At 31.9% G+C, this 24,206-nt stretch overlaps 3 protein-coding genes across 3 annotated transcripts; 1 reads left to right on the forward strand and 2 right to left on the reverse strand.

Moving 5' to 3' along the window:
- Nucleotides 1-9,105: 9,105 nt before the first annotated feature.
- LOC8275669 (SART-1 family protein DOT2) lies at nucleotides 9,106-17,733 on the forward strand. Its single transcript, XM_002516470.4, has 13 exons — nucleotides 9,106-9,338; nucleotides 9,723-10,485; nucleotides 10,743-10,884; nucleotides 10,976-11,030; nucleotides 11,452-11,565; nucleotides 11,665-11,761; nucleotides 11,849-11,915; nucleotides 12,008-12,067; nucleotides 12,224-12,833; nucleotides 13,273-13,646; nucleotides 14,260-14,480; nucleotides 15,250-15,334; nucleotides 17,230-17,733. Exons 2-13 carry the CDS (start codon nucleotides 9,764-9,766, stop codon nucleotides 17,302-17,304), a joined length of 2,622 nt encoding a protein of 873 aa, XP_002516516.1. The 5' UTR covers nucleotides 9,106-9,338; nucleotides 9,723-9,763; the 3' UTR covers nucleotides 17,305-17,733.
- A 1,702-nt stretch (nucleotides 17,734-19,435) lies between these two features.
- Nucleotides 19,436-19,882, reverse strand: LOC8275670. Its single transcript, XM_002516471.1, has one exon. It carries the CDS (start codon nucleotides 19,880-19,882, stop codon nucleotides 19,436-19,438), a length of 447 nt encoding a protein of 148 aa, XP_002516517.1.
- A 2,915-nt stretch (nucleotides 19,883-22,797) lies between these two features.
- On the reverse strand, nucleotides 22,798-24,004 carry LOC8275671. Its single transcript, XM_002516472.4, has one exon. It carries the CDS (start codon nucleotides 23,788-23,790, stop codon nucleotides 23,209-23,211), a length of 582 nt encoding a protein of 193 aa, XP_002516518.1. The 5' UTR covers nucleotides 23,791-24,004; the 3' UTR covers nucleotides 22,798-23,208.
- Nucleotides 24,005-24,206: the final 202 nt, after the last annotated feature.

The following is a 24,206-nucleotide window of genomic DNA, read 5'->3' on the forward strand; positions in this document are numbered from 1 at the left end:
AGGAATGATGGAACATTCACAATTTGGGACACTGCAGTATTTGTTTTCTTGCCTTATTGACCATTGAATAGAAGAAAGGATGACACAGATTCAACTTCCCTTATCTTTTCATTAAGTTGAATGGATAATGATTTTTGTGCCAAATCTTTTACACTATGTCACTTTCCTCTTGTCTAATATCACTTGTTGCAATTTGGTATTTATTTATTTATTTTGGGTTACTTATGTTCTAAAGGAATGCTCAAATTTCACTTTCTTTTATCTAAATTGCCATATAATTATTGCCAAAAAGAAATTTTGACAAATAATTACCGCATATCATAAGCCTGCAAATAAAATAAAGTAAGGCCATTTGTTTTCCAAAGCCAGAAAGAAAGTTTCGGCCGAATGGACAAAGTAGCCCAGCCCAACTTCTTATAAGGCTTGATTTGGGTTTTTATTGATCGTTTTGGATTCTGTGGTTCAACAATAATACTTTAGGCCTGAGTTTTCAGAGGTAGCCCAGCCCAATAAGGCTCATAAAAGCTACGCCAGCGCCCAGCATTAATAAGGTTCGATTCTATTAAATTAGATCTTTTATTTTTTTGGGAATAAAATAAAACAAGTTTTTAGGAATATTCTAAAATTAATAAAAAAATCGCTTTTACTGTATATATTATTTTCGAAAATACTGTTTTAACTTTATTTTTAATAATATGGTGTTTGTTTTATCGAAAAACAACTAAAACTGTATTTATAAAAAAAAAAAAAATCATATTTTTGATATTTTCACACAGTAAACAAATTTACACCATGTACTTTTAATAAAAAGATTAGAAAATATATTTATTTTTGTTATATTTTCATAAAATAATCATTAAAATTCAATTATTTCAGTTATTTTTTTAAAAAAAATGACACGTTAAAATATATTCTCGATAAATGAAATATTATGAAAAGTGATATAATTTTTCAGACCTAATTAAAATGTTTTAAATGATTTACTATAAATAAAGCATTCATGAATTTGGCAAAAAGGCAAAAGCAAAAAAATTAAAGATAAAACTTGGTGCTTTCTTTCTTTGCTTCTTCTTAATACAGGTCATGTTTACTGTGTTGTAGTTACCGTAGTTAATTAGTGATGGCTGTTATATAGTTAGTTATTGGAATTAACACGTGGTATAACTCTACTGGTCATAGGGTTTGTAATTTGGCTATAAATACATGCATAATGTATGAGCACAGTAACAAGAATAATAATTTGGCTGTTATAAAACCATTATTTGGCTTGATAATGCAATGGACATTTGGAATTATGCAAGCTTGAAGGTAATCTGGGATGAATTGGGTAATTTGAAACCTGTTCCTAGTTGTTTTTGTAATCCTAGATGTAAATGTGGTGTTCTTAATGTTGTTAAGAAGTATCAAGATGATGATTATGTGATAAAATTTGTTAAAGGTCTTAATGAGAACTTCAATCAGTTGAAAACTCAGTTGAAGACAATGGATCCACTTCCTGATATTAGCAAGGTATTCAATATGGTTTTGCAGCATGAGAGAGAATTGTCTGTTGGAAAAGAGAAATCTGTAGAATCTAATGTGTTTATTGCAAAAAGTTTTTATTCTAATAATAGGGGTAATAATCAAGGAATGCAACAGAATAAATGAAGTAATCAATCAAGTTTTAGAAGGACTTTACAATCGAACAGTAATGGCAACATAAAGAGGTTCAATAATCAACAGAATTTTAATAGACCCATGTGCACATTCTGTGGAATTTCAGATCATATTGTTGATTCTTGCTATAAAAAGCACGGATTTCCACCTGGATTCAAATTCAAGAAACCTAGCTATGCTAACTTTGGAGACAGACGATGATGAACAAAGAAGTCCATGGAAATGAGCGGTAATATGCAATCCGCTAATGGAAATGCTTCTAGTTTTCAATTTCACTGATGAGCGGTGTGCCAAATTGATTCGGATGCTTCAGCGGACTTGACCCATGAATTCACAACCTCAAGTGAATGCTCTTGTTACAAACTTTGTACCTGATCAAGAAACAGGTATGCATTTTGTATCTTACATAGCAAACTCATCCTTTCATGAAAATTTGTGGATTATTGATTCGGGTGCTACAGATCATATAGTCTGTCATACAAATTTTTTTACTAGTTTTAAACCTGTTACAAATGTTTTTGTACATCTACCAAATAGACAAAAGATTCTTGTTTCTCATATTGGTCAAGTCAGGTTATCTCCTTTCTTTATTCTTGACAATGTCCTATGTGTTCCCACTTTTCCTTTTAACCTAATTTCTACTAGCAAATTAACCAAACACAAAAATTTATGCTTATTTCTACATTTTGGAAATTGTCTTATTCAGGATTTGAATCTTATGAAGACGATTGGTATAGCTAAAGAATGTCAAGGACTTTACAAGCTAGTGATGCCTCAAAAGTGTTTTAAAAATGATATCTTATAGAACAATGAGCATAGTGTTCAAGCAGTGTCAAAGTCTGATATATGGCACATTAGAATGGGACATTTATCAAATGAGAGGTTGAGATTGTTACAATCAGTTGATAATAGTATAGTTTTACCTAGCAATGATCATTGTAAAATATGTCACTTTGCTAAGCAAAAGAAACTTTCTTTTCCTGTTAGCACATCTTCTGCTAGCAACATCTTTGATCTAATTCATACTAATATTTGGGGTCCCTTTAGGACTGAATCTTATAGTGGTTACAAATATTTTCTTACAATTGTTGATGATAGATCACGACATACTTGGGTTTTTTGTATCAAAATGAAGTCTGAGGTGCCCATTTTGATTCAGAATTTTTTTATCTCTGTGGAGACTCAATTTAATAAGAAAATAAAATGCATACGATCTGACAATGGAAAAGAATTCTTTATGCCTCATTTTTATAGATCCAAAGGTACTATTCATCAAACTAGTTGTCCTTATACCCCGCAACAAAATATCAAAGTGTTTGGCTGACTTGACTTGACTGAACACAACGACCTAACACCATATCAAATTCTTTTTAACCAAAAACCTGACTTGACTGATCTCAAAGTGTTTGGCTGCTTAGCATATGCCTCAACTATTTCTGAACTAAGACACAAGTTTGATTCAAGAGCTATACCAGCTGTCTTCATTGGTTATATTCCAAATACAAAAGGGTTTAAACTCTTTAATTTGAACACAAAAACCATTTTTGCATCAAGACATGTTGTTTTTCATGAAAATATTTTTCCATATGATACTATAAAAACTCCTCAAGATGTTTCTGTCATACCATCTGTTGTCATGAAAAATTGTACTACTAATGCTTTTATTGATGATTGTAGCACTCACACTGATATGCCTACTGCAATCAGAACCCTTCCAAATTCTTCTATATCTGATTCAAATCTACCTTCATCATCCATTTCTACTTCTCAAATACTACCAAACTATACAACCAAATCTGGCAGATCAGTAAAGCCACCAAATCATCTTCAGAATTACATCTGCCAAACCACAAAAATCAATCAAACACATACCTCACCTCATTCTCTTGACAAAGTCCTTTCTTATAAAAACTTAAGCACTAATTATAAACACTATATCAATTTTGTTACAAAAATTATTGAACCAAGGTTATATAATGAAGCAATCAAGCATAAATGCTGGCAAGAAGCAATGGATCAAGAGCTGGATGCCTTACAGAAGAATAACACTTGGATTCTTTGTGATTTACCACAAGGGAAGAAGCCAATTGGCTGTAAATGGGTTTATCGAGTTAAATATTTGTCAGATGGGTCCACTGAACGTTGCAAGGCACGATTAGTTGCAAAAGGATACACTCAGCAGAATGGAGTAGATTTTCTTGATACGTTCTCTCCAGTTGCTAAAGTTACAACAACACGAACATTGCTTGCTGTTGCAGCAGCTAAGGATTTTATTCTAGCACAGTTAGACATAAATAATGCTTTCCTTCATAGTGATTTAAGTGAAGAAGTTTATATGACTGTTCCCCCAGGTTATCTTTCCACAAAATCCAATCAAGTTTGCCGGTTACAGAAATCCTTATATGGATTAAAACAAGCTAGCAGACAATGGAATGCCAAGCTTACAGCTTCACTTCTTCAAGAGAAATACAAGCAATCTGATGCTGATCCCTCTCTCTTTCTCAAGAAAGAAGGTAAATCATTCACTGCTCTCCTTGTATATATTGATGATGTTATCATTGCTAGCAATGACTCTGATGAAGTGAATCATATTAAGAAGTATCTTCATGATAAGTTCAAGATCAAAGATCTAGGTACATTAAAGTATTTCTTAGGCTTTGAGATAGCTAGGTCAGCCAAAGGGATCAACATTTCTCAACGAAAATATGCTCTAGACATCTTGAAAGACACAGGTTTTATGGAATCTAAACCTGTTTCAACCCCTATGATTCCTAATCAGAAGTTTAATCAAGAATCAACAGGAATATTACAGGATAATTCTATGTATAGAAGACTTATTAGTAAATTGCTTTATCTGTGTACAACAAGGCCAGACATAACCTTTGCAGTACATTTTTTGAGTCAGTTTCTTGATAAGCCTACTGAATCACATCTTCAAGCTGTACATCGAATACTTAGATACATCAAAAAGGCTCCTGGTCAAGGTTTGTTCTTTCCTAAGAATTCTGATTTAACTCTTAAAGCTTTTAGTGATTCAGATTGGGCATCTTGTTTACAAACAAGAAAGAGTACAACTGGTTTCTGCGTATTTCTTGGCAAAGCACTGATTTCATGGAAGTCAAAGAAGCAAAATACAGTTGCTAAGAGCTCTTCAGAGGCTGAATATCGAGCATTAGCTCTCATAACCCGTAAATTCGGCTCGATCTCTCTTGAGAACTTGATATGTTTCAACAGGCAGCAACCCCTCTTTATTGTGATAACCAATCAGCTATTCACATAGCTCAAAACCCGTGCTTTCATGAGAGGACAAAGCACATAGAAGTTGATTGTCATGTTGTAAGACAAGTTATTCATCTCTTACCTGTAAGAACTCAAAATCAAGTGGCAGACTTTCTCACCAAAGCTCTTCCACCATCTATGTTCAACTCAGCAATAGACAAGCTTGGCATACACAATATGTATGCTACAGCTTGAGGGGGGGTAATACAGGTCATGTTTACTGTGTTGTAGTTACCGTAGTTAATTAGTGATGGCTGTTATATAGTTAGTTATTGGAATTAACACGTGGTATAACTCTACTGGTCATAGGGTTTGTAATTTGGCTATAAATACATGCATAATGTATGAGCACAGTAACAAGAATAATAATTCAGTTTTCTTCAGTTTCTTTTCTTCGAAGTTTCTTGTTTCTTCTTCATCTCAACACTTCTCCCTGCAAAGCACTGTTCCGGAGGGCATCATAGAAAATGAAAATAGAAAAGAAGAAAATATTAGCAAGATTTTAGGAGTAGTTTGGATAAATAAATTTTAAACGAGATATTTTATAAAATTTATGGATTTAATTTTAATTTATTGTTTGGCGAGTAAAAAAGGTAATCAAATTTCACAAATCTTAAAAAAAATTAATCTTTTAGAGTATTAATTTCTCCTATAAGAGGTGAGAAGTTATAAAATTCACTATTTTTTAAAAATGATGGTTTGTTTTATACTTTTATACGTTAATGTTATTATTAATAAATTTATATTATTCAAAAAAATTTCCCATCCATTGTTCTTATATTTAATTTAAACTATAAAAATCTTAAAATTTATCGATTTTAGAATCCCTCAATCAAATCGATACTTGAAGGAGTAACAATTTAGTTTAGAGCACACTTTCGTGAAGGCTAAGCTTTGGGTATAAAGATTGATGCACCGTTCTAAAAGAGTTTGATAATACACTTTTAGAAATAAAAACTACAATAGTCTCAATATCAGCAATCACTACAGTCCGAATCCAAATGATATTATAGGATTTGCTAACCATACCCCATACTAAAGAAAAATCAATTATTTCATTTATTTTGCCTTCAATTACTAAAGCTTTTTATTGAGATGTAAAATGAGAGAAATAATTATTTTCGCTTAGATGAGTTTCGCGTCGAGTTTGGAAAAGTATTTTTTAATATTAACTCTTTTTAATAATTTTTTCAACTTTAAAAATTATTTTTATAGAAAATACGTGGATATATATTTTTTTTAAAAGCATGTTTAAGATAAATAGTTATAAAAAAATATCAATATATTAAATTCAAAAAAAATTGAATTTGCTTTTTAACATCCAACCGCAATTTTAAGACACATCCTTAATCAAATATCACCGTAATATATGATAAATCTCAAATATATGTTTAATAGATAGAAAAATTTAAAATACTTTACTTCTCGCATGATATTATTTTATAAATTTTAATTTTTTGTCTTAACAAAACTTCAAGAGTAGAAAGAATAATAAAGCAAAACGGAATAGTGCCACAATAGGCTAGTAAGCCATATTGTTATTACGGCATGGGACCTAGACCCCTTGAAAAATTTGTGGCTCGATAGGCTAAAAATTGTTAAAACAAAAAGTCAAATAAGTTAAAATTTAACCATTTAATGCACGGTTAAAAAAAGCATTATTTGGGTGTTTTATTAAAATATGTAATAAAAAAAATATAAAATATATTCATTCCATTCTTTAAAATGCATTCTTTTGCCTACTTTAAGCTAATTTATCATCATTCATCACATTTTATCGCATTTATTCCAGCCTCTTGATTAAAGTTGTTGTATGAAGTTTGGTTGCAAGGTTTTAATAATGAAAAAAAATCCCCAATTAGTTGTGATAAGATTTTGGTATGTACTTGTCATTTTGCTTCTTGTGGGTGCATTAATATTAGCCGCCATTAATGGAGCTTTGTGAGTGTATGAAGATAAATGATGGTTATGTGTGCTTGTTTTGTTAATCGGCTTCTTTTTAATAATTTGATTGATAATTGCGCATTAATCATAAAATAAAGTGTTATTTCGGCTTTAATTCCACTACTATGATATGATTCATATATATAAGAACATATAATTATATAAAATATGTAACTACGTTGTTAGAGTTAAATCAATTTAGTAAGTGAATAGTTCATTTTATTTTTCTTATTAAGACTATCTCTTTTCATTGCTATAATGGCGAGACGCATTAAAATGACACAATCCTTCCATTATGATGGCGCGATAAATTTATTATAATGGTAATATTTTGAAAATTAAGATGCATAGAGAAGAAAATAACTGGACAAAATAAAAGAAAAATGATCATTTATAAAGAAGAAATAAATTATATTTTATCATGTAATATTTTATAGTGCCACTTGAACTAAAAATTGAATTTATTTCCCCAAAAACATAAGTTGCGTATATATTTATTAAAAGATTTCAATTAAGTTTTTAAATTTTAAATTAAAATAATTAATTTTTTAAATTAAATAATGTAAAATAATTAAAATCCGCCTTAGAACTCTTTTACTACTATCGTTAACTATTTAGACCAAAGGTATGGATAAATTCTTAATTTTTAGTCAAATCTTAATTAAGTTCTCAAACTTTAAGTTGGAACAATTGAACTCTTAAACTAAATAAATCTCACATGAAAACAATTATCTGCATAATCTTGAAATCAATATGAAAAATATATGTACTAAATTAAATTCTGATATCTTATCAAATAAAACAATAGCAAATGTAATAAATAGTTCAGTCAAAACTGATATACACTCATAGATATACCTTATTGATCCTTGGTAACTTTGGACACGAAGACGTTTTACCTAGCGGTCCAAATTGCAAATCTTAGTCATTTGCACAGAGACAATAAACCTCCAAAAGACACTATCTAGCATACGCTCAAAAAATAATGTATGAACTAAACGTTGTTCCAAAGACGGTATAATTTGATGACACTCGACGTTTAAGGTGTGATCTCATAGATCTTATAAAACAAGTATATACTCATTTATCCAACTATGTAAAATCATAATCACATATATAGTAAAATTCAAGTGCTGTAAAATATTTAGATAGGATAAAAATAATTTTTGGACAATTGTGAATAGTAAAATTGCCTTGATCAAAGAGATAATTAATTTAATAAATTATATTCCGCAGAGTTCATATGGTAATTATTATGGAATGTGCTGTGTGAATTTTCTTATAGGCTGTTGATCCATTTTTACGGGGAAATTATATATTTTATAGAAGTGGTGCTACCAGATTGTTGATAGAATTAATTAATCGGAATAGGAAGCGAGTTAATAGAATTATGTTAAAATGACATTAGAATTAGAATTAGATATTAGATATTGGACATTGATTAAAAAAAAAATATTAAGAAATAAGATTTAAAATTATTTTTAATATGTGTTTATGTTTGAATTATAAGATTATGCGCTCAAATAACTCTTTAGAGGAAAGTAATAAATTAAGTAACAAGTATAGTTCGGTTGAGCCGTACTATTAACTATGATAAAACCTATATTCCCACACCTAGATTTTATCTTAATTCTTTCATTTTTTCACACTTAGGTTTTATCATTTTTCTTATTTAAATAATTATTTTTAATTTTTTACATTATTTTTTATTTTGTATTACTTTTAGAAATATAAAAATAGAATTTATAATCTAGGTATCTTTATGCTATTGGTTGTCATTTTATATGATCTATTATCAATAAAAATAATTAATGGTAATAGTAATAGAGTTGCATGAAGAGTTTAATTGTTTCGTATTATTTAGTTTAAGAATTTAATTATTCTAATTTAAAGTTAAAAGGCTTAATTGAAATTTGACTAAAATCTAAGAAATTACCTATATTTTTTTACTAAGATAGTTAACGGTAATAGTAACCAAGTTGCATAAAAGAGTTTAATTATTCTAATTTAATATTTAAAAATTTGATTAGATTTAGCCCAAAAACTAAAGCGTTATTCCACCTTTTGCCTTATTAAAATGTTTGAAATCTGACCTATTGAACTTCAAACTCAAAAGTTCAGGGGGCAAATTCCCATGGGATTTTATTTATATCGTTTTAAAACAGCCCGTTCCAACTTTTCCCACCACCTAAAACATTTCCAAAGAGGAAGTTAATAAATAAATAAATATATATATATATATATAAAAGCAAATTGTAAATCATAAGACCAATAGGTATCTTCAATTTCTGAAATCGAAACCCTAAAATCTTAGATCCCCTCCCTAATAATCGACAATATTGTTCAAAGAAAATTAAAATCGGCGATAGCGTCTGACTCGGTGTGCCATTCTTCATCCGCCTCTTTTCAATTTCATATTAAACACCGGCTTCGCTATCATCTTCACAGTCGACATCGTTGTGAGTATAACATATATACTGTTTTTCTTCTTACTAAATATATTTGCTGCTAGACCTAATTTATCTATGAGAATCTTAGTTTCTCATACAGCTTTGTTAAATTTTGGTTGCTGAGAAGTACAAGAGAAGCTAAATAATTTAGGTTTGCCTTCGGGTATTCTTAAACGGGCGGGTACACTAGCCGTTGCCGTTCCTACTAGAAACTACAGGCTTTCCAAACATGAGATGACTAAACAGAATTGAATCCTTGCATTGAAACTTCCCAAAAAAGGGAGCTATAGATTTTTATGTGTGTATTTTATGCTTGGATTTTGTGTATTACTCTTAGATGTGTGTGTTAATTGTCTTTATAGTTCATTTTTTTGACTCAATTGTCTTCTTTAGGTGAGCATACATATTTTTGTGGGCTCAGTTTAGTAGCTGCAATGGAGATGGAATTGTCTGAATCAAGGTATGAGGATGGGGTTGAGAAGTCGAGCAAGCATGCTAGTAGAGATAAGGATAGAAAGAAAAGTAGCCGAGGAGAAGATAGAGATACCATTCATCATAGAAACAAGGACAGGGAACGGTCAAAGAGAAATAGGGAAGATGGTAGCAAAGATTCGGACAAGAATCAAGATGAGTATATGGATAGGGAGTGTGTCAAGGATAGGAGTAGTAGGGATAGTAAGGTAAGGGATAAAGATAAAGATCGGGAAAAAACTAGAGAGAAGGATCGCGAGCGCCGAGGGAAGGAGAAGGAGCTAGAGAGGGAGAGGGAGAGGGAGAGGGACAAGGAAGTTGACAAGGAAAGGGGAAAGGAGAAGAGTAGGGATAGGAATAAGGATAGGGAGAGAGAGAAATATAAGGATCGAGAGGTTGATAAAGATAGAGACGTGCAAAAAGGAAAAGAGAAGACTAAGGAGAAAGAGGAATTTCATGATAAAGATAGGTTGCGAGATGGGGTTAGCAAAAGAAGCCATGAGGAAGAGAATGACAGAAGCAAGAATGATACAATTGAAATGGGCTATGAAAGAGAAAGGAACAGTGATGTTGGAAAGCAAAAAAAGGTTTCTTTTGATGATGACAATGATGATGAGCAAAAGGTTGAACGCACATCAGGTGGCGGACTTGCATCTTCCTTAGAATTTGAGGAGCGTATTTTGAAGTAAAGCTCTTTCCTACATTATTCTTTTCTTTTTCCCTTCCTTTTTTAATTTTAATTTCCCGTCTGTTTCCTTTTGCTTTAGAATGACTTGACTTTGATGTATTTTGTATGTGAAGGGTTTTGGATGATAAATGATAATTTTATATAAGTGGTACCTATTTGGACTGCTCTAGAAGTGCTCTTTTATTGTTTACAATATAGAGTTATACTAACATAAGTAATGTTGTATCTATCTCTTTATATGTTTATCTGTTCAGGGTGAGAGAAGAAAGGTTAAAGAAAAATTCAGATGCTGGTTCTGAGGTTTTATCTTGGGTTAATAGAAGTCGTAAGCTTGCAGAGAAAAAGAATGCTGAAAAGAAGAAAGCCAAGCAGCTGTCGAAGGTTTTTGAGGAGCAGGTTATTTAACTCTCATGGATGTTTCCTTGCATCATGTATTGCTGGATATGGCTTATTAATGTTAATGCTATGGTGTGGTATTAATTTTCAGGACAAGATTGTTCAAGGGGAAAGTGAAGATGAGGAGGCAGGCGAGCTTGCTACTAGTATGTATTCTCAAAAACAGCTAGGCCTTCTAAAGAGTCTTCAATGCCACATGGAAATATATTTACTCCTTTTCAAATTAGATGACACTAGTTGAATATGTTTGCATGGCTTTACACGACAAAGTTTTATTGTGAAATTGCTCAAATAAGCAGATATAAGTTTCATGGGTTTTTCATGCTCTCAATGATTGCAGACAACTAGCCATAACATGTACATTAGCATATCGAGGTTCCAGTATGTCATTTTAACGGTGTGATTTATGAGACCTGGTTTCATACTTTTTTATTCTCTCTACTTTTTATATTTGGATTTAAAAGTCACAGCTATTATTTTTTCTGTGTGATTTGGTTATCTTTTAGCAAGGAATTCTGGTTCATCCAGTCAAATTTATTGCTCTTTTATGATGAAACCTGTAAACAGATGATCTAGCTGGAGTTAAGGTTTTACATGGCCTTGAGAAGGTAATGGAAGGTGGAGCAGTTGTTTTGACGCTCAAAGATCAAAGTATACTTGTAGATGGTGACATTAATGAAGGTAAAATAGCTGGGTATTACTTGTAAATGTTTCATGTTTAAGTCCTGTAAAATGACAAAACATTTTTGCGTGACAGAGGTTTTTGGTCTGATATGACAGAGGTTGACATGCTTGAAAATATCGAAATTGGAGAGCAGAAGCGCCGAAATGAGGCTTATAAGGCTGCTAAGAAAAAGACAGGAATTTATGATGACAAGTAATATGGAATTGCCAGATTGCATTTGTTAGTAATTTGTAAATGGTTGGAAATTACTTGCTAGTTTGACATGTTTAAAGCTTTTAGGTTCAACGATGATCCTGCTTCGGAGAGGAAAATACTTCCACAGTATGATGATCCAACTACAGATGAGGTTTGGATTGTCTTCACCTTGTTCTTTTCCAGGCATGGCATTTTGAAATAGTATTGGAAAGTATGATCACAGCAATTTGTGATTGTTTCTAGGGGGTAACTCTCGATGAAAGGGGGCGCTTCACTGGTGAAGCTGAGAAGAAGCTGGAAGAGGTAGACTAGTCCTTTCCCAATGTTATTGATTAATAGCTATCAAAATTTGGAGTGCTCTTTTGTCTGTGCCTTTCTAATTCTCCTTATTTAGTTTTTTAAAATATCATCTAATGTATCTATAAATATATATATATATATATATATATGATTGTCCAGCTCCGCAGAAGACTACAAGGTGCTTTGACAGATAATTGCTTTGAGGATCTCAACTCCTCTGGAAAAATGTCATCAGATTTTTATACTCATGAGGAAATGCTTCAGTTTAAGAAGCCCAAGAAAAAAAAGTCTTTGCGGAAAAAGGAGAAGTTGGATATAGATGCCCTTGAAGCAGAAGCTGTCTCTGCAGGATTGGGTGTTGGGGATCTTGGTTCTCGAAGTGATGGGAGAAGGCAGGCCATTAGAGAGGAGCAAGAGAGATCTGAAGCAGAAAGGAGAAGTAGCGCATATCAGTCTGCATATGCGAAAGCAGATGAGGCTTCTAAATCACTGCGACTTGAACAAACACTTCCTGCTAAAGTGAATGAGGAGGAAAATCCTGTCTTTGCAGACGATGATGAGGATCTTTTCAAATCCTTGGAAAGAGCAAGGAAATTAGCTCTTAAAAAGCAAGAGGAGGCATCTGGCCCTCAAGCAATCGCTCGACTAGCTACTGCCACAAACAATCAAATTGCAGATGATCAAAACCCTGCAGATGGAGAGTCACAGGAAAATAAGGTTGTCTTCACTGAGATGGAAGAGTTTGTTTGGGGCCTTCAACTTGATGAAGGTATTATTTTGTTAATCTGTGTTTTTGCATTATTATATGGAAAGGTTTTAAGAGTAAAACTGAGAAGGCCCCGTGATAAGAGTGATATCCAAGTCATATTGGACTTTCTATTGTGAAGCACTTGACCAACTAGAATATCTTGTATAATATTTTCAGCTGTTTAGCCATATCTGACAATTCAAGATTTCATGTTACTAGCATGCTTATTGACTATTTGAATAGGGATTGCCTTAGTTCTAGGGAATCCTGTCCTTGTTCTGCTGTTCCCATCTCCAAATTTTTACTCCACGTCATTATTTACGACTTAACAGCAGATTGAAATTAGCTTGCCTTTGTGTAGCTTGTTGATTTAGTTTTTATGTTGTGTGCCAAAGAAAAGTGAGAATTGCTTATATTAAAAAATATAAAATAAAATTGAACGCTGCTTTTGCTATTTCAGAGTCCCATAAGCCTGGTAGTGAAGACGTTTTCATGGACGAGGATGCAGCACCGAGAGTTTCTGATCAAGAAATGAAAGATGAAGCTGGTCGATGGACAGAAGTGAATGATGCTGCTGAAGATGACAACTCAGTCAATGAGAATAAGGAGGATGTAGTTCCAGATGAAACCATTCATGAAGTTGCAGTGGGGAAAGGATTATCCGGTGCATTGAAGCTGCTCAAGGAACGAGGAACACTTAAAGAAACCGTTGACTGGGGTGGCAGAAACATGGATAAGAAAAAGAGTAAACTTGTTGGCATAGTAGACAGTGATGCTGACAACGAAAAATTTAAGGAAATTCGGATTGAGAGGATGGATGAATTTGGGCGTATTGTAAGTACTTTATTGTGCACTCACTTCCTAGTTATTGGCATTGCCTTATAGTTTGTGCAACTTTTTTGTTTTGTTATTCTGGGTGAAACGCAGACTGGGACCTTCCGTAGCAGAGTGAATATCTATATTAATCTCTTTGAATGAATTTTCCTTTCATTTACCGAGTTAATTCGAAGATGCGTGGTTTTTTATGGCAGATTATTTTGCTCTTAGATATTGGTTAGCTTCTGGTGTCAAGTGGGAAGATTAGTTTGAGGTTTTTTTTCTTAGAGCTCTCCTGAACTGCTGGGAGTAGTTGCTTTATAGTTTGTGGAGAACGAGGGATATTCTTGCCAATAAAAGTTGTGTTGTTGTTACTTGTAATGAAGATGGACTTTTCTGTTTGTCATTTCTTATAGATGCCAAGAGGCAGAACAGGTGAAAGATATTCTGGTTAAAGCGGTTGCGTGTGTAGTGGTTTCTTTTAGGTTGCCTGTCTTGGTTCCACTATGATTTATTTAATAAATATGAATTTATGCCACTGCCAATGTAGTGTGCATTATTGAACATTTGTTGCTGTTGAATTTTGTTAAATGCAATTCTTATGGGAGTGGATATTTTCTTCTTTCAACAGATGACTCCCAAGGAGGCCTTCAGGATGATTTCTCATAAATTCCATGGAAAGGGTCCTGGGAAAATGAAGCAAGAAAAGCGCATGAAACAATATCAGGAAGAACTGAAGCTGAAGCAAATGAAAAATTCAGATACACCGTCAGAATCTGTGGAACGGATGAGAGAAGCCCAGAAAAAGTTGAAGACACCCTACCTTGTCCTTAGTGGTCATGTTAAATCAGGGTACGATTTTATGTTTCCATGCTTACTCAAATTTAGTTTATTATTGATGACTGGTAATAGTTTCTATGGGAAATGGGATGTAGTTTAAACAGAAAGAGAAATGAGCAAATTATTAAAGGTAATCATATTGTTAAAATAGCTATTAAATGTTTGGGGCTTCATTAATTCCGGAGGTGATTTGGATTTTATCTTTCCCCTTTTAATTTACTTTATCTGAGGTTTTAATTATTTTTCTTTGCGTGTCGATTGACTTCATGGCTGCGGATGAGATTATTATTTATTTGGGAACAGATTTAGAATACTTATAAGAGGGTAAGTTTTAAATACACTTTGGAAAGTACTTGTATGAACGTTGTTTTTATTTAATGAGTTACAATTCTGAAGGTCAGTGAACTATTTACACTAAAATTTCATGTCCAAACTTTGGATTCCATATCCCTGTCTGAGTTGCAAGTCTAATGTTGGATAATTACAGGGTTGACTTTTTATTTTATAATGTGTCTTCTAAAATCAGCAATAATTTTCCTCATGATAAATTGATACTGGGGATGGGCTCTCATATTTTGAACCTTACTGTAATAACTTTTTTCTCTGAAACCTTGCTAAGATATTTTTGAAACAAGAGGGTCATAAAGCATGTGCAAGTGTTGGTTTTGAGCAATATACTTTTCTACTTCATCGTGATTAATTAAACTGCATCTTTCCTTTTACAAATTTTCAATTATTGGTTCACTAATTGTAAATTATTTGCATCATATTACATTTGCAGACAAGCTAGTGATCCTAGAAGCAGTTTTGCAACTGTTGAGAAGGATCTTCCAGGGGGCTTGACGCCCATGCTTGGAGACAAAAAGGTCAGGCAATTCTTTCATTCTCGTGTGGGATTCTATCCAGACTTTTATATGCTCAGCATGCTTTTGGTACATGGGTTTGTCATTTAACATTTGTGCAAATACTCTTTATTTGAAAACTCCTTTGTGGGAAAATGTTTTTCTAGACATTTGTCTAGAAGCATGGGGTACTTTGATTGATAGTCACTGACATTAAAGTATATTACTTTATGATCACCAAAGTCAATATGTCAGTTAAGAATAACTAAAGTCTTAATTTTATATCAATTGGGTCACTCCGATCAGATCCTACCAAACTAATATTAGGTATAATTTTTTTAAGATAAAAGTGAGTTCCAATATCCATAATCTTCTCTAACCCAGTTTTCTTTAATTTCTCTGCTCTTATTCTATTCTATTCTATTCTATGCATTCTATTATTTTCACTATAGCAAATAAATGAACACTAATATTAAGCTGCTCGATGGTATTTTCAATAGCTTTGCAGAAGTGAAATCTCATGATGTATTCTGCCATTATATTTATAATTGTATTCATAGATCCTTGAGTAGCAAGGTTAAGTCCTAATTCTCAACTTGAAATTCAAGGGGAGGGGGATTTAGAAGAGGAGGGTGTTGACAGAATTGACCTTGTTGGAGGGAGTTACTGAGAAAGAGTGGTTGGAAGGATAAGAAAGAGATGGGCGGGAAGTGGGGAGGATGCATAACAAGAGAGGGGGGGAGAATTGATGAAACTTGATAAATTAACAGAGGCATTCAAACCCACGTCACTTGCTTTTTATATTAGTAAATTTGTTTTGTATCTGAATTTAATTAGATTCAGCTTAGGGTGACCAGGTTAGTTATTTATATTTGACAAATTGAAGTGTGACCACAAAGTGATCTCGCGATAACTTCCATGAGAATAAATAAAATTAGCTTAGAAGCTTGAGGAATTGGTGAGGGTGTGTTTTCAGTAAAACTGGACAGAAAGCCAAGATAATTGAGGTTGCAAAAAGATGTGTGATGAATAATTTTGTATAGAGTTGTGTGAATGGTAAAATTAAGTAGTATTTATGTTCTATCAAGCCTATTTGATAGGCAAATTGATTAGGATTCAGTTGAAGAACTTCAAATCTACCATGCACCTGAAACTTGCAAAAGATTACAAAACTAAGGGCTTGTTTAGTTGTAAAAAAGAAAGCTTGTTCCTGGAAAAAAGTATTCTTATAAAACTAGAAAATAGAACATGGTGTTTAATTGCAAAAATTTTTCCAAATGAAGAACTGATAAGCAATTTTCAATTTGTCCTGATTTGTATTGATGTATTGATAACTAATTCAGTTGTTTTGATCTATTAAAACAAAGAAGTTGGAAAACATGGAGTTCCAGACATCAGCCAGTCTTGTTAGGGATTCCATTTTGGAGGAACATGTTTAAGATCTCCCTATATGAGAACACCAGTAACTGCAACCACTGATCTTTTTGTGATGATATGTTTGGTACTGGCTAGGTTCTCTTTAGTTATAAGTTCCAAAATCTTAGTTTTAGCAGGCACTAACTCGCAATCAAAACACAATTGTAGATTCATTTAACTTTGGCTTGTACGAATTTTGTTGTTTCTATCTCAGAAGGAAGATTTTGACAGGACTCATTCAGGTTACTTTAGTTTAGCTAGTCTTATTATCCAGGATGGTTTGGTTTGAGAGGCAAGCAAAGCTGAGGGTTCCTCATAATTTAAAATCAACCATCATTTTTTACGCCCTCCCCCCTACTCCTTCTCTCTCTCTCTCTCTCACAACACACACACACACACAAGCATGTGTGCTTTTCTTTGCACTTCTATTTTGTCATTTTGTATATTGGTCCCTTTTCCTATCACCAAGTACCTGGGTAAATAATTTCTAATTTTGTCTCCAGGTTGAGCACTTCTTGGGAATTAAACGCAAGGCTGAGCATGAGAACTCCAGCCCGTCAAAGAAGCCTAAATCTTGAAAAGTTGACTGAAATTTCGAGATGGTATTACCTTTAGTCAAAAGAAGTTATCTGGAGATAATAGCGTGAAATTATCATATTGGACCCTGAAAGTGTAGCATCCTGCTAGGACGTTGAGCAAGAGATTATCCTGGCAGTCTGATGGATATTCATTGTCTGTTTGTGCTTTTGGCTGTAAATAAAGTTAAATTGCACAATTTATTAAGGAGTCTGTCAAAATTTTTGTGATGTGGATACACCAGTTTAGAGCTGTTTCAGATAGATTCTTTGGCAACTGTAATGATTCTTCTGCTCTATCATCCCTCCAGAGGAAGTATTATGAGGCTGAGCCTAGTGGAAAATCTGTTATCTATTACAGCTACATATGCTTATAGACTCACAATTACCCTTTTTATCCTTGCTTGAAAAAAAAGGTATACTGTTAAATTCTTTTTGGCCATTATTAATGACTTAGATGAGAGAAATTCAATTTCTCAGCACATTTAAGGCAGAGTATATGTGATTTTTTTTAGGATTGGTAAATTCACTTATCTAGGCTTGATATATTATAAATGGTTGACATTTTAGTATTGGATATTATTATTTACATTTAGTCTATAATTAATAGAAGAGTGATTCATGTTACGAGTGATTGATATTTTGATATCGAATAAATAATGTTTAAAATTAAATGAGTATGTGTTAATTATTTATTGGTTTAGTGTATAGATAGTAATATATGAGTTTAGACAAGAAAAAATTTATTTTTTCTTTGTTGTTCATTGGTTTACCTGTTTGTTGAGCAGCGCTTGGGTATTCTATTAGCCATTTTTTTAGGGGAATGAAGAATTGGTGAAAGAATTTAATGGTGTGGTGTGAACAAATAATTGATTTTTTTGCCAGATTAGAAAAGAATCAGGATTAAAAAAAATTAAATAACCTTCTTATAATATATCTTTTAATTTTATTTATTTTTAAAAGTAAGAGATTTTAGATTTGAATTTTTTATTTTTTTTTGCACTGGATGGGTTTTGTTTTTATAACAAGTATATAGGGTTTTTTAGTTCTTGACGTGTTAGACTCTTTTTATTTGGGTATCCTTCTTAGTATAAAAAAGTATTTTATAAAATTATTTTAATAAGATAAATTAGGCACTTAGAGAAAAAAGGTAAGATGCTATCAAATTTCAATTTACACAAGCAAAAACGAAATACATTATAGGAAATCTCAACTCCCAGTCTTAAGTTGGTTTAGCCTTGTAGTGAATCCATGTCCCAATAAGTATTGCCTTTCTTTCTTCTTTTTTTCTCACTATAGCCTTTCCCCGTTTTTCGATCACAATACTCCAGGACTAGGGTTTTGACTTGGGGTTAAGTGACTGGAAGGTAATACGTTGGTGGTTTTGCTTCTGTAGTGCATATGGCATTGTCTTTTTTGTTTTATCAGTACGTCTTGAAGTGTTTTTTGTGTTCGCAAATGTTGACGTTTAAAGTATGTGTTTTTGAGTAGTCGAATGTGATCGGCTTTGATTTTGTAAGGCTATAATTTTTAATTCCTTCATCAGCAGTACTCTGTTGAACATTATCCTTTAATTGCTGTTCGATGTGTTCGGAAAATAGGCTGGTTAAATAGAAGAATATCATTTTTAGTAGGATGTCTCCAACCAGTAATCTGTTCCTTGTTTTTTGGCAATTAGTGGTGTTTACCCCTACCTCTTGCCAATTGGGCTTGTATTTACCAAATCAAATGGTTAAGTAATTATGGTTCTACTAGTGCAATTTATCCATCAATCGCTTGATTTTTAGGCTCCTGACCAGTAAAGATGGTGCTTGTGGTTACACTAGAGTTGATCTCCATGAAAAAGAAAAGACATATTTTACTTTTTAAGAGATATATATAATCGCAATTCTCTTATCATTATAGGCTTAATCTAATCATTTATGTTTCTCTCATTATTTATGTAAAGATACAAGTCAAAAATCAACAGATAGAGAATAAGCATTGCCACGGAGATCATACAAGAACTTTTTCATCTGAGTTATTGGCTATCTATCTATATGAATCAATCAGAAGTAAGAAGTTTATTCACATTGACCTTATATATAACTTAACTGGCATAACATTAGAACATTAGATCGAGTAGACTAAGTGGTTACTGTTTTAGATCGATCCTTGGAACACAGCTAGTGCTTCGAGCAAGCTTTGGAGTCTTTGAATTTCTCTTCTCACAGCTCCTTTTAGCTATACCTCTCATAGCATAAGTTAATGAAAGTTTAGGGTTGAGCCTAGTGGTGTTGTTGAATTCTTGACAAAAACCTTTGTGACAGCTCACAGCTTCTTGCATGTTCAGTCTCGAACTTCGCTCTAGTGTTAATTCTTTAACAGCTTCTGAACATAGCCCGCAAACCCAATTGCCTGAATGAGAGAACTTGACTGCTGAGATGTAATCTTGAGTGCACTCTTCTTTCAGTCCACAGCATTCGCATTCTGCTTGATTCACTTCATCACTTGTAGTAAAAGGGTCCAAAATCTCATACTTCTTATCGATTTCACAGGATACATCAGATATAGCCTTTCGAAGACGTTGCTCAGTCTGCATGGATAAATATTAGAGAAACACCATTTAGTCTAAGAATAGAAAAGAAAACGAAAAAAAGGAAGTGAAAGAAGTGAAAATATCTATATAATACCATTAGGGGACAAAAGAGAGTAAAAGAAATTGTTTTTGACCAGAAGTGAAGATGCTATTTATTTTGAGGCTGTACCCACACACACACACACACACACACATAGTTATATAGTTACAGAGAAGGGAGGGAGATAGGGCTTGAGTTAATTTGAAACTAATAAGAAGAATCTCTAAAGAGATCAAATATATTAAGATTGGAGCAAGTGCATATATAATAGGCTGTTGTGTCTCCTCATGCCGAGAGAAAGCACTTTACAGATCTTTTACAGTTAAGCTTTTGATTGCCATTTAAATCAATTAGCAAATTGCTCAAGTAGCTATAGCTAGCTGCTCGCACTGCAATTTGCTACGCAGTAAGTTGGATGAAGACGCTAATACAAATGACTATGATTCATGCCTACGCAAATATGCATGTACATACTGGGTACTCGAGCAGTCAAAATCCACTATTAAATCCTTAAATTTTTAAATTTTATTCTATTAAATTTTAAATATTATATTTTATTTTAAAGAATTTTTATACATTTTATAATTTATTTATTTATTTATGAAGTATTCAAAAACTAAACATATTTCTAAAAAATATATTTATCGATCAAAATAAAACATGAGATTTTAACGAATAATAAAAAATCTGTATAGAGACGTATATATTTATTTATTATGATATAGAAGATATTAGTTTATTGATTTTTATAGAAATCATTAATAATGATTCATATATTGTTAGTCTGATAAAACTAATTAATTTATGTATTATTTGCTAAAGAAACTTAATTTCTGTATTGATTTATAAATCGAATAAAATTCCAAATATGTTATAAAACCGAAAAAAATGACTTTGAAGAGATAAACAAAGCAGTTTAAAACAAATATACATACACATCAGAAATAGAGATTTGTGAAGAAGATAACGTTTATTATTATTATTATTATTATTATTATTTGACCTTTAGGTTCTTAGAAACAGAAGTGTGACATAAAACTTGGTAAAATAGAAGAAAAGATTATGTTAAATAGATTACAGTCCAAAGAGGCGTATGGAATTTTAATTTTGAATCCTTAATTTTTAAATATAATAATTACATTGATTGATTTATTTAATAATCATTAATTATCTATGATTATAAAACCGACTAATACAATTAATACACTTAATAAAGAATGCACTACGTAATTAATTTGGTCTAATAATATGTAATAGCAACTTAGAAATTGGGACTTCCAAATAAAATTACTTATAAATTACTTAAACCTTAAATTCTAAATCCTAATTTATTATATTTTAAAAATTTTACTCTGTATTCTTTCATTTTAAATTCCTTATAAATTCTGAATTAATTCAAGAAATCTACTAAAATAAAATGATTAAATAATTAAAATTATTTTCCATTTTTATAATAATAAATATTTATGATAATAACTTTTATTAATAGATTTCTTTTCTAAAATGAAATTCTTCATAATTTTCTGTAAAAATTATAACAAATTAAGAGCTAAAATATATAACCATTAAATAAATAATTTTCCATTAAAACTATAATAGAGTTGTACGTACTCGAACCTGCCAAAACTAATAAAATATACTTTATCTTTTAAATTTTAAATTATTATTCAACAGTTAAACCGATAAATAACTATTTTTTACGCTCGAAAAAATGACAACAGCTTTAAAATGCTTTATCTTGTAATTAATTCTTATACTATCGGCAAATGAAAAAATAAAAATTGTTCTGCATTAATTGAGAAAAAAACATATGGTCTTTGCTAGTTGTGGAAGAAGTCTTTATTCTTGGAGATGATGAATATTCATCTTACAAATATCTAAGGCTCAAATTGCGAAAGAGAAAGCTAGAATATGTAGTATGGTCGATACTAGTGATAAGAAAACAAAAGAAAAAAACTGAACCAACGGAAACGAAATTATACTAAAGAAATCCATTTTTGGTTTTGATTTTTATCTATAAATAAAATTTGATTAATCAGTCAATTTTTAGTTTAATTTTATATTTATATTATAAATACATCTTTAAAAATTAAATTTTAATAAATACTTGTTAAGATTTTTATTAGTTAACTGTGGAGAATCATACACTTTTTTCCTTCTCTTTTGATGTTTTAATTAAGGTTTAGAAAACTGATTATTTGATTAATCAAACTATTACTTAACTGAATACCTAGTTTATCTTTTATTAACAAAAAATAAAACCAAAATCACACAATTATCCTTTTTTTTTAAATACCGCCAATTAATCGAGCCATGCTCACTCCTAATCCTAATTATACAATAATCATATCATTTGCATCTCCAATTATTACAAAAAATATTATTTACATTGGCCTGCATCAGAAGCAGACCAATCAGCTGTCCCCCAAATGGCATAAATGTAGAAATTATGGCAAAGATATAATCTATCACAAAATAGAACAGATTAGCTTTTATGGTTGAATGACTAAAATTATGGATAAAAACAAATATCTGGATCGGGTTTAATTGAACAAAATACATAAAATAGACTCCACTTATGTATTGATTATACATTCTTAGACTTGCTTCATGCTCCTTGGTGCATACCAATTGCCAATGTCCACTCTTACACTAATGTTTTATTTTCTTTAATTTCAAAAGAGAAAATATTTCTTTTATAATAAGTGATTTTTTAGTAAGTATTTAGCATTGGGGAACTTTTTATTTTGAATTTTGAAAAATGTCTTTTAGAACAAAAAGTAAATCAATGTTTTTAAAATAATAAATTTAAAAATAAATAAATAATGATGGTCTCGAGTTTGGATGTATTTTTTTCACGTCTCAAAAATTATAATAATTGAAAAAAAATAAAAGCTACTTTTTTTATTGTATTCGTAGACGATAAATACACACTAGGAAAAGTAAAATTATGCATTAAAATCTAAATCACTAGATAGCTTAAGTTAGTTTAGTTATCATTAATTACAAAACACAAAACATTTGTTACAAAAGAAGATAATAACAGTTACACATATGCATAACAAACCAGGTCTTGCCCAAGAACAAGATCAAGTTTGTTGCATGGAAGAAGAAGAAGAAGAAAAGGAAGAAGAACTGACACTAGAGATGGTTTTCTTTATTTACACAAGATAGTCTGAGTTGAATCCTTTTAGATTTCTTGATTTTATGTATGATTTGAGCATGAAACCATGCACGCACCAAGAAACTTTAGTGAACACACAGTAAATCACGAAGAACTGGAACTGGTTTAACCGTTTCTCTGGTCGTTAATCTCTCTTGTTAATGCCGGAATACAACTAGAGCTCCTTGCAATACCACCTTTCCTCTGCGTGCTACTAGCACTACCCCTATCTCTAGGGCTAATAGACTTTGCTCTATTAATACTCGCACTCTTCTTCAAGATCTCTCTCATGGCTTCAGCCTGATACAATACAGGATTCACTCTACAGACCTTGTTAAACTGAACACAGGCACTCACATGTTCATTTAACGCGTCTTCTTTTTTGCCTCCATTCTTTGCCATTTCCTGCTGGACAGCTTCTGCGCATAACCCACAAACAAATTTCCCCAAGAATTTGTCACGTACTCGTTTTATATACTCAGAAGTGCACTCCTCGGACATGCCACAACACTCGCACTTTCCATCTTCTACCTCTGTTATTGGTGGGAGAATTGAACTTGAATCTGTCGCCGCTGTTTCTTTGCTTAGCTCAAATGAAATATCTGATATTGTTCTTTGAAGACCTTCCATTGAAAGTCTACTGGGTTTTTGAACAATGTTGTCCCTGTTAGAGTATGAGCCAACAAGTGTTTCTCCATTTGGTGCCATGAAAGTATAACAAGTAAAACAAAATTTGGCAGGCAAGATTGAAAAGAAAAGAAAAGGGCAGTAAGTATTTGTAAGCTAGTTGATTTTATGTATCAGGAGCTTTTGTGAAGTAGCAGTGGTATTACATATATGTGCTTCAATTTATATGCTTCTTAAACAAGAGCATGTGGACTGTGAGAGCAGTTGATCAACAGCCACAGACCCAGATGCCTGAAACACCTGGACGTTTCGTGAAAATTTCTTATGTGAAACTAAGATATATAAGAAAACAAATCTCCTTTATTATATATAATTATTGGCAATATATGAATGTATTAAGCTTTATTCAGTTTATGAATCATTTTTAGGTTATTTTGTGTTCCTTAAATTAAATGAAGCGCACAATAAAAAAGTAGTCATCCCTTATTAGTTATTAC

The sequence above is a fragment of the Ricinus communis genome, chromosome 3, assembly GCF_019578655.1.
Source record: "Ricinus communis isolate WT05 ecotype wild-type chromosome 3, ASM1957865v1, whole genome shotgun sequence".
In the NCBI taxonomy this organism is placed as follows: domain Eukaryota; kingdom Viridiplantae; phylum Streptophyta; class Magnoliopsida; order Malpighiales; family Euphorbiaceae; genus Ricinus; species Ricinus communis.